We start from the raw sequence: 17,836 nt of genomic DNA on the forward strand, positions 1-17,836 counted from the left end.
CTCCGAATCCCTACTTGACTTAGAAAAATTCTCTCATCTCACCCCATCCTTCCTGATGTTCAGTTCTTTATTAATCAGCTCTGAAATTTATTCAGGATTCCTTCACAGCACCGCTGCTTCCACCCTCCAAGTCCCTCTGTACTTGTTGGCATCCCCCTCTCATTAAGGGCTTCCAGCAGCATCTGCACACACAATCCCTGCTTTCATTATCCAGGATCCAACCACACACAGCAATAATGAAAACTCTTTCTCTCCAGGATGTGTGTGGTACCCAATGAAGGACTTGTTTTTAGCTTGGAATATCACTTTCTTTCCTTAATCTTTTACATGTCAGACTTAGTTTGATAATTCAAATCCATCAAAATCATGCATCAATCCCATTTCAGCCACTAACGATACAGCCTGAACTGCCTGACCATAGGGTGTTGTTATGTTGTTAACACAGAGCTCTCTATCAAAATGAATTGGACTTCTACAGGCATGAGAAACTAAGGTATCTCTTAAGAAATCTTGTATTTTTTTCTTCAACACAAAGATAACTTGCTACTTTTCCATTCAAGATCAAAGAAGGGAAATAACACAAGGAGACAAAGATAGAATGAAAGAGAGGCAGAATATTTGAAGCTTAAATTTTCTAACACTTTTTCTTTCAGATCAGTACAATCACTGAATTCACTCTATAGAAAGAAGATTAAAAAAAGGAGGTTTTATACCAGGCCAAGAAAGGACTCTGGGAACTTTCCTGATGTGTCTAAAGCTACTGTACTTTACAATTCTTATTTCAGAAGTAAAATGGTAAACAAAAAACAAAGCACTTTTAATCTTCAAAGCAATGTATGATCAATAACAACTTCACAGCACTCAATATTTAAGGATCATAATCTGTATTTTACTCCAGGAAAGAAAGATGTGTACAGAATGAGTGATCTGCCCAGGTCCAACACTGAACTGGGGATGGAACTCACACATCACAAGCTTTTTTGTTCAACACAAACCCATGCTTTCATTTAGCAGTTGTTCTTTTGTTACCAGTTTTTATTTGAGGAAATCATTATTATAATAAATAGATTATGGGCTTTTTTTCCCAGCCCCTGCAGAAACATTTTAGATGGTGGTTGAGGTACACCCCAGGACTATTCAGAAAAATATTTAGCACAACTCACCAATTAACTTACTATGCCTGAAATCAATCTAACTATTTCAAGAGGTTACTTAACTATCTGTGAGGGTCAACACATGAATAGCTTCACATCAGCAGCAGCTTCCTTGTTAAATCACATTTATGGCCAGGGCATTCTGCAGGACACAACCAGTCTCCGGGTAGAGCTCTGATTTCTGACCCTTCACAGCTCCTGAGAAGAGAAGACTGACCTGAGACACTGCATCTTGCAATACTGGTCACTGATCTCAGTCTCATCCTTGTCCATCTAAACCACTAGAGATCCTTCCAAGAGCAGAAGCAGCACAGCATTGGAACGATGTTCAGTCAAGGATCAATTTAATTGGAATGTTACAACTCCCCGCAGTACAGGAACTTGCAAAAATCCTGAAATATTTACAAACCAATTAAAAAAGGTTTCTCCTGGAAACTTACACCTCTCAAACCACAAGGAAAAAGATTTCCATGCCATTGTACTGTAAACTTTTTGTGAGTGCTGAGAGATTTAATTTACATAGTAATGCTGCAAGCAGGCTGGGGGAGTATGGGGACAGAGTTCCTTAGCACCAGTAATGAGCAGAAAGGAAAAGAAGGCAGCTTCAGTCCCCACAGACTGTTTTGTTTCCCATAATTTCAGTCTAATAATGCCTTTTAATAAGCTGCTCTCAGCTATGAAGCTGCAATCAACCTTTGTCAGAGAACACAGTGCTGTCCCAGACAGGAAAATAGTTCTGCTGGAATGGACAAAAGACCCCTCCTCAATAAAGGCTTTTTGAAAACAGGGAAAAAAGTTCTATCAGTGAAAAACAAATTATGCTGTCTATACCATGTATACTTTCATTTCTTAAATGCTAGATGTCAAAAGTTAAATAAAAATACAGTCTAGAAACACATTTTCTAGTCTACCGCAGTCCTAGTCGACAATTAGACAAACTTGCTAATTTATAGGGTATTTATGCCCTGTAAATGCACTCTAAGTGACAACTGACCACGTTAATTTTCTGTTTATAGTCTGTGCTACCCACTTAGTCTCTGAGCTAAAAATTCAACTACATGAGATTTCAAATCCTCCTATGCCAAGTTTATTCGGGATCTGGTGGAGACACAGAGCCTCCCTGTCCACAGCACCGCCACTGAGACTGAGCAACACTTGCACTCATCACATAAGGGGAGCTCTCCCCCCCGCTTTTAAAACTTGTTTCTACTTGCAAGTTATTTCATGCCCCCTCTGAAATAACAGCAGCGTGCAGTTACACACCAGAGCTGAAGGAAGAGCCACCGAAAGAGCATCTCATTGCCATGTCCTATCAATTCCCTGTCCTTTCAATAGCCAAGGTTAAACGACTCCAGAGCCTCCCCACAGCGCTGCCATTGTCCTCAGCCTGGGCTGGGACACAAAGTGCTCATTCATGTGCTCGGCAAACAAGCAGCCAAGGGCTAGTGATCAGCATCCAGGCTCCTTTTGGGTCTTCTGCAAACAGTTTGTAGAAAGATGGCATTTCAATAAACTACATCAATATTCCAAAGCTTCAATGCTTTCCTAGCACAAACTACTTAGCAGGGAGTCCAGACAAAAATTAAGACAACGTGAAAGAATCACCCCAAAAAATCATCAGGACCACTTCTTAAAAAGATCTGCTTGCTACAACCACATGCAAAAAGATTAAGTTTTAATAGTTAGAGAAATACACATCCGAAAAAGTTCAAAAGAGCTGCCTCTTTCCAAAGACAGTCATACCATGCTTTTGTTTTAGAATTCCACTTAGTGTTCAGCCTCAGAGCTTGTATTACTTAAAGGGTACAGACACCAAGGTTCCAAAGTGCACTTAAGGCTGTTTACTTCGTATCTTCTGGTTAAGGACCCAGTAAGTTTAGGACTTGGGTTTTTTGTTTTGCTTTGCTTTTTCTCAACATGCTAGAAACAGAAAAACCAAACGCAGTATGACCAAAATCCAATGCTGTTGATAACTGGAGACACAAGCCTCATGAACCTCTTCATTGTTTTGCTTTTTCTACTTCAACGCTTGCAAGGGCAAAGACTTTGTCTCCTGATCCTGAGGGGGGAAAAGCATTTTCAGTAAGTATTAGTGGAAATTGTGACTTACCTTACATACAATTTAAATCAAGCACGACATTTGAGATCCAAAGAAATCAAAGCTTCATTGTGAAAACTAGAACACTTGAGCTAATTAAAATAAAAACCTACATGGGCTTGTCATGTCCTAGAGCAGCTATGGCTAGAGCAGCACTGGGCCTGGCTTGGATGGAGCTCCCTTTCCCTCAGCTTCCCTTGCAGAGCTGTGAGTTGTGTTTGTAGCTGAGTGGTGTTGGTAACAACCCTGACACAGAGCTACTACGACACAGAGCTACTACCAAAGTCCCCTCTTGAACAGAGGGTTCTCAGCTGGCTCACGCTGGCAGGGCAGCAGAGCTCAAAGCTGAAACTCAGTTTATTTGTACCCTGAGCTAGTCTGGCACGTTCCTGCCATTCATAGCTCTTCCATGCCAGTTTGAACTACTGCTACAATGATCTGGTGTGCTTATTTAATGCCTTTTGTAACTGAACTCTTGATCTGACACAATCACAGGAATGATTGTGGATCATGGCAGGAAGAGTGCTTTAAAGCTGTATTTTGACAATGTGCCAGAAACTCACAAATTCTCTGCATCAAGCAGAGGACAAGGCTCTCCTGAATAGAGTCTTTGATGCAAAAAAGATCTGTGTTTAATCCTAAGAGCAGCATCTCTGCTTGAGACAGACTATTCAGGCCTCCCGTATAACTGGCACCCTTGGCATTGGATTTATTTACTGTGATACTTTTTCCTCATGATAGTGTATCAGAGTCTCATGGTTAATAAAACATATATTAACATTTAATGGCATGAATCTCTTGTTCATATTTTCTCTTTCATAGGGGAACCAGACATATTTCTATTAATCAGTGTTCAATCAGGAAAAGGAATCAGAAATTCTGAGAATGAAAACTTACCAAGGTCAGTGGAGACTCTCTCAAACTGGCTCAGGGCTGTACCAGCATTTGTTGACAAGAACATCTCATCATCACCAGTGAGCTAAATAAAAAAAACACCACAACTGTGCAGCTGATACCTTAACTGTGCACATCTCACCATCTACTTGTGCATCCACAGGAGCTACAACAGGTTACAGCAACTGTCCATTTGCAGCTTTTAAGTGGCAGTGTTATCTACCATACTGAAAGCTAAACCAAAACCAGATGCTGCTTCCCCTAGCACTGCATCTTCCCTCCCTGGCTCCTGTCAGCCCAGGCAGGACAGCATATGCAGTGCCAGACATGCCTGCACACACAAGTTTCAAGTTGATTTCCAGTGAGCATTTTCTATTAAAAGGTCACACTGTACCTGTGTACCTAAACTATGTCAAGGTGTCAGTAACTTTTCTGTAACATGGTCAGTACAGTAATGAACTAAGATCTAAGTTTACTTCCTATCATCTACTGAGGAAAGCAAAAAGAAGCAGCCACTGCCAGCTTTGACCATGTTAAGAGCCAATGACCTAGAAATGGTTCTCTTCTTTAAAGTGACATTTCCCCATGTATATTTTACTTTTATGTATGTGCTCTGATGCCTTGTGACAGATGCCCATAAAATATTTACAATAATGAAGCAGTAACCTACATTTGGAAGGTTCAGATATTCTAAGTCACTCATTTAATTAGCCTCAGATACACATCTTTATTACAGCAAAGCACGTGTGTCAAACCCTTCACAGGGTTTGCGTCAGTTTTTTATTAGAAATATAAAAATCAGGTACAGACATTCAGGATTATGTTGGAATGAAGTAAAACATACTACTTACCTGCCTTGGCTGGCTTTGTAAGCAAGCATACAGCTACTTAGCACTTTGCAATGTTGTGCAGACAAACATGCAATATTTGCTGTCATTGTTCACATCCAGAACAGATGTGAGATTACTGTCCAAGCAAGCCCTCTGTGCAGCAGGCTGCTGATCATTTTAAAAGATGAAGAGAATAGGTCAGAGGTGGTGAGGTGAATTGATGTTGTGGTCCAAGGAGCTCATCCAATCCAAGAGGATTAGACAGCTTCATGCATTCAGTTCACAATCTTAACTAGCCTTTACATAATTGCAAAACATGTTTTTCTCCTCTGACAGTCAAGCAATACAATATTGTGAAGAAAAGCCTTTGCTTTGGAAACTACTTGGATTGCAGCTCCTTTAAGTACTGCACTTGATCTTTTCCATTACATTCCTTAATTTCCTAAAAAAGCTTAAGTACAGAGATACACAGCAACCCATTTTCTTCATATACCATCCACAAAGTAACTCCTCTTCCTCCCTCTGGTGGCAAACCCAGGGCTTTTTCTGCCACTGGTGGATCACTGGGGCAACAATGAATTTATCACTCATCTCTCCAATTTCTTTCTCTCATACCCAGGGGTAGGCATAACCCACACTGTAAAAGTGAAGTCTTTGGATACATGTCAGAGGTCTTGAATAGTTCCTGATGAGTTGGTGTTAGATGAACAGTAAAAGATTTGTTTTGTAGCTTTTATAAATACCATCACCTTGTACCAGCTGGTGTGTGATTCATGCATACAGCCCACCAAAGGAAGTATTTAAAAGTAGAAACAGCCTTAGAGAAAGGTACCAAACTATTTGATACATGTTCAGCTTCAGAAAATTTGGCATTAAAATGGAAGGATGTTATATAATATAAAGGCAAGTTACATTTTATTATTTGCTCATAAAATTGTAATTTCTTATTGTAATTATTTCTAATTCCTCCTAAATAGGCAGACGACTCTATTCACCTGTTTATCCTACCAAGGCCTTACCTTCTCACCAAGCTTTCTGAGGGCAGTCAGGATTTCCAGTTTCTGTTGGGTGTACAGGTCTCGTGGCAACTTCCCAACCATTAAGTCTCTGTCCATCTGTACACCAGGGGGAAAAAAAGTCAAAATATATAAGCTTTTCATTATTTCATCCAACACAGTAGCATGAGAAATGCAACAGCCTAAAAATATCATCAGTAGTCATGGACCCACAGCAGTAAGGGACAGAGCTATCTATGATTTAAAAGATATCTGTGAAGTTTTTCTGAACATTGAGCAAATACTCTTTACCCCTAACTTTGACTTATTTGATTTCTCCAAACTTGGATCTCTTTTTATCAAAAAATGATAATCATTTAAAATTATGTATTCACACATCACTGGTACATGGAGGAACCACATTTGATTTTACTTTATCTGGATCTTCATTTTAGATCTCTGAAACATCGAGTCAACTCTCCAGCCCTCAACACAATCACAGACTTTCCATTTGCAGTTTCCTCAGTTCACTCTGTTAATCCCATTTTTGCTTTGAAGCAGAAAGACAGAAGATAACAAAAAATCCACATGGCTATTCCCATTATCTCAATACACATTTAAAACTGAACAAATTCTGAAAGAGAACCTCTCCATCTCTTTTGAACTTTACAACCAAGTTTTCCAGCACACTCAGGGCTTTCCTTGCAATCACTACATGCTTAAACCAGTCTGCCTCAAATAAACAGTTTTTGCAGTGAAACAAAAGTCTTCACCTCTGCCAGCCTTGTCCTCAATTGCCTCGGCTGCTTCTTTGCAAACATTCTAATCACTTCTGGAGTTTTAAATGCTTGGCTGATGGCTGCTTGTATTGCCTGCAAGGAGAAGAGCAAGAATGACCAGGACTAATAGGAATCACAAACTACAGCAGCAGGACAAGATTAATGAGGGCTGGAGAGAATCATTAGTATCCTCTGCCTCATCTGATACACAGAGCTCATCTTTTTAATTTTGTAACTAAGGAAGTGAAATTTAAAAAAAAAAAAAACAAAACCACAAAACCTTTATGGAGGGCTTAAATAATCCTCTTGTTAATGTAACCAGATTGAGAAAGAGCTGTGAAACTTTTCATTACTGTCCAGGTCTTAATTTACTACAATGTTAAGTAATTCATCAATGGGATTTTTCCCTTTTAAAATGAAGACACCTATCCAAGTTTTTTACATATACAAGTGTATTAAATTATAAAAAGCACTAGTTACATAGACCTACATATCACATAAAAATTATAGTGATTCACTTGTATCTTTTTGGTGTTTCATCAGCTCCAGGCAGAACATGAACTTTTCAAGCAACACATCATCCTTACCAGTTGCATGCCACTGAGCTCATCCACCAAAGTCATATCTCCAGACATAATCTTCTTCAGGGAGTCATTGAACTCACTCAGCTGCTCTAGAGTTTCTTTCTTGGTCTCTTCATACTCATCTGCGTCCAGCTCCTCTCTAGGGAGGACCCAAGAAGACACATTGATTCCCAGGATTTAACCTGGGACATCCCATGGAGCAGAGGGCAAAATTGTGATTTCAGCTATTAGAAGTTTAAAAGTCACACTAAAATATAACATTTCAAAGAAAATACTGAGTATTTCGGCTTGCATTTTTCTCAGACGTATAAAGCAATCTTAATAAAAGTTTTAAAAATTATTTTTACTACCTGATACCAATATCTTACCTAATTTAAAAAAAGAAAGCCACAGCAAAACACAAAAAATAAATAAGCTTCCCCCACCCAAGATTTTTGAAAGGTACACCTTCTTCTACCAACCACTTAAGAAAAATACTACCATATAAGAGGAAAGCAACTATTTTTATTACCTGCATTCTTCCAGATCTTGAAGTTGCTGCATTAATCTGTCCAACTGCTCCTCCAAGTTTTGTTTTAGTTTACTGGTCTCTGTTGTTCCTCTTGAAGCCATTTTCTGTTTTCATATGAAACTGTTGTTTTCACATGACACTCCTAAGAGAAAGTATATTTTTATTGTTTGTATCAACAGCTTAAAACATATTTTAAATGCTCTAACTATTAAAACTATGCAATATCTTGCTGATGGAACATTTAATCACAACACCTGGAGATCCTTGCAGTGGAAATATAGAAATGCAAGGCTGGGTGTACAGGATTATCTTGATAGCAAGAGGCGGTTCAGCAAGGAACTCCAACAGGCACAGCACATAAAACCAAGCGAGTGTCAAATCAAGCAGCAATTTCTGAACTAGAGGCCCCGCTCTCTGAAACAAGATTCCACACTTGGGCGGCCCCTTGGAACTGCTCAGGAGCCAGCCCGGGTTGCAGGTGTGGGAGCAGCACCGGCGGCCGCATAGAACCAGCGCTCCCGAGAGGAGCCACGGACACACGGACAGATGGACACATGGACAGATGGGCACACGGAAAGACGGACACATAGACCCACGGGGACACGGACAGACAGACACACGGGCACGGGACACGCGGGCCTCACGGCCGCTCCGAGGGGCCGCAGCACGGCCGGCACGGAGAACGCGGCCCTCGCTCCGGACAGGGCCCAGCGCCGAGCGGCCTGCGGGGAGCAGAAGGCGGAACTCGGGCGCTACCCGGGGCTCGCCTGCCCGTTCCAGGCCTGGCTCCGGCCGCGCTCTTCCCCCTCCAGGCCCCGGGCCCCCTCATCCCTCACCCCTCAGCCGGGCAGGCCGCGTCAAGGCGGGCGCGTCCCGGACCTGCGGCGCCGCTTCCGCCGCGCCCGGGCCAATGAGCGGCAGCGGGCACGGAGGGCACGGAGCGGGGACGGAGCGGGCACGGAGCGGGGACGGAGGGCACGGAGCGGGGACGGAGGGCACGGAGCGGGGACGGCGCCGGGGGTGAGCGGGCACGGAGCGGGTTCGGTCCGGGCACGGAGCGGGGACAACCCGGGCATGGAGCGGGCACGGAGGGCACCGAGCGGGGACGGAGCGGGTTCGGCCCGGGCACGGAGCTGGGACGGGGAGCGCCGCTCCCCGGGAATGGGCGGGGGGCGGTCGCTGGGTGGGGACCGGACCCCCGTGCAGGCCCCGGGGGCACAGAGCTGCGGGAGGATGTTAGTGAACGCCCACAGCATGCTTGTATTTTATAAATATACTGATATATAAACATATTTGACAGATATTTGCCTCTGAAACATAAATGAGATTGAGCAAAGCATCCTCACCTGCTTATCCCCGGAAGACGACTGGCAGGTTGGGCTCCGGAGCCATCCCAAGATCTGCTGGAGGCATATTTTGATGTCTTTTAGTGCAAGGTGAGTTTATAAGGAAGTGATTGCCTGCTTCTGTAAACTGTAAAATTAGCAGCATGGAAAGGGACATTTGACTAACTCCCGAAAAGGCACTCTATATTTCCATCCTAAATTTTTCTACATTTTTTTGCATTTTTTTTTTTGAAGGAAAAAAATCAACCGTTTTCAGTTTTACAGCATGAGTCACTCTCTTGAAAGTAGCATTTGTGCATTACAAAGAGTCTAATTCCTCTCCTCCCTGTTCCCATAGTAACTCTCCCAGCCGTGCCCCGTGAAGGCTGCATTTCAAGTACCACCAGCCCTTCCACTGCTGAGCTACTCTGCAGTAATGAAGAACATTTGAAAAGTTCGCGAAGCTATTGAAAGCACAGAAGAGTACTAGCACTTACAAAATAGGAAGCTTTGCAAGCGCTCCTTTTATCGGCAGCTGTTTGATGTTAGGACACAGTCCCCTTTGGCTGTGATGGTGTCTCAGGACTGTGGCTGCTGTGAACATCACTCAGCCGCTCTGTAAGGGAGACACAATGTGAGGGTGACCTTGTGGGATTTTTCCAGGTGGTGATGTTGCTGTAGAAACAATAGCAGACAATTCTGTGCACCTCAGGATGTCTCAGACATCTCGCAAACAGCAACAGCCCATTGCAGTTCTCCTTTGTTAGGCCACGTGTGGGAAAACATCTTGGCAAGCCAGAATATTCTCAGGAAAAAATACAGAAGCAAAAACGTGTGTGAGGTGCGAGGAGAAAGTGAAGTGTGAGGAGAAATTGAATGATAAATTTATTATTTAAATTTAATTAAATTATTTCCAGCAATTCTTAAACAGCTTTCTGAAAATGAAGCTCAGAATCGGAACAGAACTGTTGTATTTTAAAAAAGGGGGCAAACCCCAGTATTTCATTGCAGCTTTTACTAAACTTCTGTAATTTACTATTTTTCTCTCAGCTTTTCAACTGGTGCACCTAACACTTGCTGCAACACAAAGCAGACTGACTTTTCTCATGTTTAGTCCATAGCACGAGAAAGTGCACATATCATGCTGAATTATATAAATGACCCCCTTTACATTTTATATTTCAGAAAATGTAAATAAATCACAAATGAAGAAATGTTGACACTGTTCTCCTCCAGAATTTAATACAATATAATATGTGACACAATCTTGGTTTTATAAATCATGCTGGAAAGGCTCACTGCACTTTAGAGTGGAAAGACTAGGACTGGTCACAGGATGTTCTAGTTCTCTCTATAAGCACAAGAAGGAAGTTACTCCTGGCAGTTGACTGGCACTGTCATCTTAAAAAAGGTGCAAAATTCTAATAAAGTTTGTCCTGCAATCAGGACAGATAACCTCTCCACATGAAGTTTAAAGGCATGAGCTGCTTTTTTTCAGAGAGGGCAGTGATTTCATATTTTGATTACTTAGAAATTGGACGAAGAATGTCACATCAACAGTCACAGGCCAGGTTGATGGAAGAAAAATACAGAATTCAGTTTGATCTTGAAATTTTATCTTCTGCTTATTGGCAACACAAGTAAGCAACAAGAACTCTTTCTTCTCCCATTTCCTGTAGTGGCTGGTACCTGGCACCAGCACTCTCCACTTGGCTCCGTGGCTGTGAAGAATGGCCATGGAAGATCCTGACACAAAGACTGAAGTGGTACTGCTGGCCTGTGGCTCCTTCAATCCCATCACCAACATGCACCTGAGGCTGTTTGAGCTGGCTAAAGACTACTTCCATGAAACAGGTGGGATGGTAATTTATATTGTTTGGAATAGCTTTGGTAACCAGACACTTAAATGTTAGGGTGAATATTTTGTGTCTGTGAATGCCTGTTTGACAGTGACAGATATTTTTGCAAATGCTAATCAGATATTGAAACTGATATGTGCTTATGTCTTATACAAAACTGAATAGGCCATTATGAGAGAACTCATATAGGTGTTGCTTATTACTGATTTTAATGAGCTAAAGCACAGGGCCTATAGTTTATAGAAATATATCTCTCTGATACATCTTACTAACTCTTTCATTGTGCTGCCCTGACAGTGCAGAAGTGTCCTGTATTTTTCCACAGGGCTGGCTATCAGTTGCCATTGCATTGGATACTGGTTATGTCACAGGTTAAATACAATGCAGGGGAAGTAACATCTGCTCAACCACTTGTCATGTTCTTGTGTGATGTGTTTTTTTCCACAGGAAAATACAAAGTAATCAAAGGCATCATTTCACCAGTGGGTGATGCATATAAGAAGAAAGGTCTGATCAGTGCAGATCACCGAGTGGCTATGGCAAAACTGGCTACAAAAAACTCAGATTGGGTGGAAGTTGATGATTGGGAAAGCTGCCAGAGCGAGTGGCTGGAAACAGTAAAGGTTTTAAGGTACTCTTCAGCCAACCTCTAAAATGTCTCGTGAACCTATAGAAGGATTAGGAATGGTGTTAACTCCAACGAGTTGGGATAACTGCAGAGATGGGTTCTTTGGTACGCCATGCTATCCCAGTTCTTTCTTACATCTTTAAAATACCTAAAATACATCTGTTTTGCAGGCATCATCATCAAAAGCTTTTATCTGCTGGTGTCAGTAATAGTCTGCAGGATGCTGTACCCATAACAAAGCTGGGACGGAAGAGAAAACAGGAACCAAATAGGCACGAGCCCATTAAAAAGAAAAGTCAGAGTCCAGCTGTAAAAAGTTAAGTCTGTTTGCAAATGAAATGGTTAATGATCCTTGTTATTTCAAGAGAATTGCACGGATGAGTAATTTTTATGGTTTCTCTTGGTTCTGATGTCTCTCAGTAACTTTATTCCCTTAAATTCCACAGCATAAGGCATTAGATCCCTTTAATGAAGGGACTCCTGTAACCTTTATTCAGAAAAATCCTGTGTGATGGCTACTAATTATCAATTATATTCTCTGAATCTTTTTTAAAAATTCCATTCCATTGTCTCATCTTAACCAAAGGTACAGAGGGAGCGAGCCAAGTAATTAAATGTCCCTGTCAAGTTTGCTAAAATCTGCCAAGCCCTAAATCAAGGCTTATTTCTCATTTAATTTTCTCTTTAAGGTGTCCCACAGGTTAAACTGCTCTGTGGAAGTGACATGCTGGAATCTTTTGGGGTCCCCAATCTGTGGAAGTTGGAGGACATCGCCGAAATTGTGGAAAAACACGGCCTTGTGTGCATCAGTAGGGCTGGAAACAACGTCCAGAAATTCATCTACGAGTCTGACATTTTGTGGAGACATAAGAACAACATCCACCTGGTGGAGGAGTGGATCACAAATGACATTTCCTCCACCAAGATCCGGAGGGCCCTGCGGAGGGGCCAGAGCATTCGTTACCTGGTGCCTGACGTGGTGCGGGCGTACATCGAGCAGAACGCGCTGTACGGCGCCGAGAGCGAGGACAGGAATGCAGGGCTGCTCCTGGCGCCCCTGCAGAAACACGCCAGTGACCCGGGGGCTCGCAGGCGCTGAGCAGCTGGCTGCTGGGGGAAGAGCTGCATTTCAGAACAACAAACTGTGTTTTCCAGGGCTTGGCTGGGGGTTTTTCTTAGGTACGTAGTGGGCTAATTGTGTACGTGTGTAGTTGGTAATGAGGTTTGGTGCACTCAGTGATTGGACCTACCTAACCTTTTTCAAGTTCGGTGGTAAGATTTTCACATTTTAATGTTTTGTCCCAGTGCACTGAAATGAGTATAAGAATTCACGTTTGTATGTGAAAATTGCAAATGTGTAAGCAAAACAAATGAAAATGTTCTGATTAGTTTTAACTCAGACTACTTTGTTGTTTATAAAACAATAACACAAATATTTTTAATAACTTAGTGTCTTAACAAAGTTACCTGGTTTCAAGAAGTACCATTTACTTGGAGTAAATCTATGTAAATTTTTTTTTAATTGTCAGCATGTGGTTCACCCCAAAAAATTATTTAGCTCTATCCTGGAAAGGAAGAATTTCCTCTTGGCTGAAGAGGTTCTAGGTATAGCATGCTTTGAGCTGCTTGCCTTTGAGATATGCAGCTGCTTGTTTGCTGTTGTGCAGTTTGCTTCCAGAAATGTCTTGTACTTGACTTTTCTATTCAAGTTTCCAGGGCTGTAATGTTAAGCTCAGTATTGTTTCTGATGGAAGGACAAACCTACTTCAAGAACTGATTTAAAGCCATTGATTTAATAGATAGAAATTAATAATAGTGTCATTGCACTGATTCTCAGACACTTGTCCCTTTATTACAAATAATACATCTATTTCATATAATAAAGTATCTTTTACTTTTGAGCCATAAGTAGAATATAATTATATATAGCCAGAATTGTTTTCTGTTACTAGAGAGAAAATGGTAGGATATCAATACTGACCATAAGTGAAATATTTTTCTTTGCTAGAAATCTGATTTTGAATCTAACAGTGTATTGTTTGTATTGTATGAACCTAAGCTGAGAGGCACTGTGACTGTTGTGGTGATGGAATTCTATCTCCCTTTATTTGTTGCTATCTCATTTTTGTTTGGAGTATGTGCCTTATTAAGAATGCCAAGGTTTACAAGCCACTTTCGCATGGGTCAACAGTTCTTTAATGGGAGCTCCACAGGATGACTCTGGTCACGTTTTTCAGATCAAAGCCAAGAGGCTGTTGGGCAAGGCCAGAACAGGGACGTGTTCCATGATGCTGGCTGACTGCTGGCTGTGGAGCCTTCGCTTTTCTGGCAGGATCCAGGAGCCTGTTACAGCACTAGAAGTAACTGCACACGGGCCATCTCCTGTTCCAGTCAGTCAGAAACACCACAGTCAGTGCTGGGGCTGTTTGTGGATGTCAGACAGGTAAAACTTTCAGGAGTGGACTCCTGTCAGACCCTAAAGAGAGCATGGGGCCCTGTCACCACACATCATTTAGACTCAAACTAAGCTGCAGCAGCAGCAGGACCCACTTGATCTGCTTCTGTAATTGAGCCACATCCCAAGAGAATGTGTTAGATGCTCAGTGCTTCACAGCAACTAGGATGGAAATGGAAAAAAGTATTTCCACAAAAATAAAATAAGAAATTTGAAGGGAGAAAGGAATGAACCATCGTAGGATGTGGCCAGGGCAATAGGCAGTTCTTGAGAGCTCCGTAGGCAATTCTGTGGCTGAGACTTTAGACAGTAATCCTGGTGCCCTTTAGAGGACTTTGTGTGAGTTTTAAGTACCAATTTGCAGAAAGAATGACCACACCCCAGACTATCTGCATAAATTAAATTAAAATACCATATCTGGACTTTGACAGGACTTACTAAGTACTGACTTCTCTTTGCTTGCAAGAGTCAGGAGTATTGCAACAGTGCTTTACTACCATAACCTCAGAACACCAAATTGTGGGTGAAGTGTTACTGTTTGAGTGGAGAGGAAACAGTAATTTCAATTTCTCTGTGCCATTCCTGGTTTGGTGTAGGTTAGAGAACAATATCCAGCTGCAAACAGGAAAGAAGCTTTGACGTCCTGAGTTCCTACTTGCATGATTCTGTGAGTCATATGGATCAGACTGCCAGCTCCAAAAGCAGAACTAAACTGTGGGGAAACTTCTCTGCACAATATTATCCTTCTTACTCAGCCTAACACAAGTCAGTAAATAAATAAATGTAGGTATAGGTGTGTTTCCTTACCTCTATTTACTTATTTCCTCACAAGTTCACTAAGTGCTTTCTCTTCAAAGACAAGCATTTTTTAATTTGCTTTTCAAAACACAGTGCTGGGTCAACCAGAGATTTCTTTAACTTCTTTACTGAAGGTGAAGTCCAACACTGAAGCTGATCTGCTGCATCATGTGCTCTACTGCCTGGTTGTTCTGCTGCAATGTGTAGCATCTAATAAAGCATCAGTGGGAACAGCTCCTGTATCAGCTTTCCTTTATGTGTCAAGAACAGAAAGCAAAGGCAGGAGCTACATCTCCTAAATACATAAGATTACTTTCACTCCAGATATAAACCAACATATTTCTTACCTCTGTGCCATAAGTATTGCTTTAAAGTTTGTTGATATAATACAATCCACAGTTTAACAGTCAATCTGTGTCTTCCAGTACAGCATGTCTTTACAGGGATACATCACCTTTTCAACAAATATCTGGATTTCAGATCATAAAGCCCCAGATCTAATAAACTTGCAGGAAATCTTAGTAATGACAAAATCAGTCCCTTTAAAGTATACAAGGTGGATAAAATGGTTTAAAATGGTTTTTGGCTTGCACTGTGGCTCTTGGGCTATTAACATTTGCTCCACACAAAGATTTCAGACACGGTGAACTTTTCCCTCCAACACAGCTGAAGCCATTCTGCAAATACCCTCTCACCCACTGGCTCAGCAGTAGCACCCTTCCCCTCCAGCAGAAAGGGGTGGGATGTAATCCCACCCATGGGCTGCCTTATAAAAGGCCTGGCTAGAATACCACACTTGCATTTTTGTCTGGATCTTCCTTCTACTGTCTGGCAATGCCTGTGGATTTCAGTGGCACCTGGAGCCTTGTCAGCAATGACAACTTTGAAGGTTATATGGTGGCCTTAGGTAGGTGAAAATGCCTGCTTTTGTCCTTCCTCCCTTCTCCCTTAAGGGTCTGCTTAAATTTTAAGGAATGCTCTTCATTTTCAAGGTATAGAATGCAGACAGTTCCTGTTAATTCTTTCATTGCCTTTCCTCTGACAAAGGATGAGAATGGGCATTAACCACGTGCTAAGTGGGGGTGAAGTCTGAAACCAAGTTTGGGTGTCTCTGTGGGGGAAGCCAATTCTCTGTAGGAGTCTTCTGGCTTAAAGTCCTGGAAATCTTACTTAGGAATTGTACAACAGCTGAGTAAACTGGTTTTCAAAGAGTAAAAAGTAGAAGAGGACAACTTAATCTGTGCAAGATGAAGCTTGAAATCAAACAAAAGGTTCCAATGAAACAACAAAATGCTGCATAGCAGTAAGGTCAGAACTACCAAAGAAATGCTTCTGGTAGTAATAAAGGTTAATTCCTGGCTACCAGAATGGCTGCTGATAAATAAAACTCTGATATTTTTGCCTTCTGTCCAAGGTATTGATTTTGCAACACGCAAAATAGCAAAAATGCTGAAGCCTCAGAAAGTGATCAAACAAGATGGTGATTCATTCTATATCCATACCACTAGCACATTCAGAGATTATCTGCTTGAATTCAAAGTTGGAGAAGAATTTGAGGAAGATAATAAAGGCTTGGATAACAGAAAATGCAAGGTAAGAGTGAATATATGAGGTGGTAACAAAATTAGGGTGCCATGATCAATCCAGATACTTGAGTTGAAAATGTTTCAGGAGTAGTATTCATACTGCAAGACAGCAGTAGGAGCCTGAGTTATAAGCAAGGAGCATTACTTTCACTCAGTATTATCTAGTTCCTCTTCTGTCCAGAAAAATTCACATTTTCTTCAAGTATTTTCCACATCATACAAGTATGAGACAGACATGCAGAAACACAGTTTTGTTCCCTGTTCTACAGAGCCTCGTTACCTGGGAAAATGACAAACTTGTGTGTGTCCAGACTGGGGAGAAGAAGAACAGGGGCTGGACTCACTGGCTTGAAGGGGATGACCTCCACCTGGTATTGATTTCAGATTTCTACTAATTAGATCTTTGGCAAAAATTAGATTTGTAATGTGGTCATGGTGTGCACAGGTCTTGTGTAGCTCTGTAGGATGTGTAATGGATGGTACATTGTGAGCACGTTCTGCTTTGAAACAGCTTAATTGTTTCACTGTGATGTGCAGTTAAATTTGGAATATTAAGCACGAGTAATTAGCATGGCCAGAGCGGTGGCAAAGGATGTGTGTTCAATTTTAGAAGCAGTTCCTTTGATTACTACATGTATCTATACTCTGTTTTTCTGTTGGTTTGTTTTTGGTAGGAGCTTCGTTGTGAGAATCAAGTATGCAAACAGGTCTTCAAGAGAGCTTGAATCTGTGCTGGGTCCTGCCAGGGACAGCTCTGCACGGGAGCCTCATGTCCAGGAAGGGAAAGAACTGCCTCCTGTACCTATTAACTTGAATGAGCTGAAGTTTCTGGCTCCAGAAATAAGTCTGCTGTTACCAGTGTTAAAGATCTAGTTTTTGCTAATAAATGCCCCAAACCAAACAAATCTTAAGTACCTTGCTTTTGAATATGCTTTTGGAGGGGAAAAAACCCAACCCAAAACATAAGTGATGAGGCCTCTAGGGTCTCTAGGTAATCAAAAGTCAATTAAAAGTAAACCTGCCAATTCTAAGAGGTGTGTCATTATCAAATAAAACAGGGGGAGTAGGGTGCTAATGGAGAAAGGAAGATAGCAAATAATGAAGAAAACAACAAAAAGTATGGATTTATTTTTCAAAATGCTTTTCTTTAAGGTGTAGACTACTACTTTACTTGCTTGTGTCTTTCACACTGTGGTGTGAGGCCCCATATTGTGCCAGAGCTGCCTTGTTCCCAAAAATAATTAAGTTGAGATACCAGAGGAAACAAGCCTGTGGTCAAATCCCAGAACTATGAAGATGGGTCTGAGTGATCCATGAAGATTCCAATTCAAAATAATTGA

At 41.6% G+C, this 17,836-nt stretch overlaps 3 protein-coding genes across 7 annotated transcripts; 2 read left to right on the forward strand and 1 right to left on the reverse strand.

Moving 5' to 3' along the window:
• Positions 1-920: 920 nt before the first annotated feature.
• On the reverse strand, positions 921-8,720 carry LZIC (leucine zipper and CTNNBIP1 domain containing). 2 transcript variants are annotated; one of them, XM_062507518.1, is made up of 7 exons: positions 8,682-8,720; positions 7,846-7,987; positions 7,338-7,473; positions 6,745-6,843; positions 5,996-6,091; positions 4,150-4,231; positions 921-1,352 (listed from the first exon to the last, which is right to left on the reverse strand). In XM_062507518.1, exons 2-7 carry the CDS (start codon positions 7,944-7,946, stop codon positions 1,270-1,272), a joined length of 597 nt encoding a protein of 198 aa, XP_062363502.1. In that variant the 5' UTR covers positions 7,947-7,987; positions 8,682-8,720; the 3' UTR covers positions 921-1,269. The 2 variants fall into 2 exon arrangements, with proteins under 2 accessions (XP_062363502.1, XP_062363503.1); XM_062507519.1 differs by lacking the exons at positions 921-1,352; positions 8,682-8,720 and adding an exon at positions 2,813-3,213 and having other exon boundaries at positions 7,846-8,237.
• A 2,138-nt stretch (positions 8,721-10,858) lies between these two features.
• On the forward strand, positions 10,859-13,786 carry NMNAT1 (nicotinamide nucleotide adenylyltransferase 1). Of its 3 annotated transcripts, none has more exons than XM_062507550.1 (4): positions 10,859-11,024; positions 11,477-11,660; positions 11,828-11,973; positions 12,347-13,786. In XM_062507550.1, the coding sequence occupies exons 1-4, from the start codon at positions 10,901-10,903 to the stop codon at positions 12,754-12,756; spliced, it is 864 nt and encodes a 287-aa protein (XP_062363534.1). In that variant the 5' UTR covers positions 10,859-10,900; the 3' UTR covers positions 12,757-13,786. The 3 variants fall into 3 exon arrangements, with proteins under 3 accessions (XP_062363534.1, XP_062363536.1, XP_062363537.1); XM_062507552.1 differs by having other exon boundaries at positions 11,828-11,958; XM_062507553.1 differs by lacking the exons at positions 11,477-11,660; positions 11,828-11,973.
• Positions 13,787-15,744: 1,958 nt separating this feature from the next.
• Positions 15,745-17,221, forward strand: RBP7 (retinol binding protein 7). 2 transcript variants are annotated; one of them, XM_062507663.1, is made up of 4 exons: positions 15,745-15,817; positions 16,325-16,503; positions 16,766-16,867; positions 17,171-17,221. In XM_062507663.1, the coding sequence occupies exons 1-4, from the start codon at positions 15,745-15,747 to the stop codon at positions 17,219-17,221; spliced, it is 405 nt and encodes a 134-aa protein (XP_062363647.1). The 2 variants fall into 2 exon arrangements, with proteins under 2 accessions (XP_062363647.1, XP_062363646.1); XM_062507662.1 differs by lacking the exon at positions 15,745-15,817 and having other exon boundaries at positions 16,237-16,503.
• The last annotated feature ends 615 nt before the right edge of the window (positions 17,222-17,836 follow it).

The sequence above is a fragment of the Cinclus cinclus genome, chromosome 23, assembly GCF_963662255.1.
Source record: "Cinclus cinclus chromosome 23, bCinCin1.1, whole genome shotgun sequence".
Classification (NCBI taxonomy): Eukaryota; Metazoa; Chordata; class Aves; order Passeriformes; family Cinclidae; genus Cinclus; species Cinclus cinclus.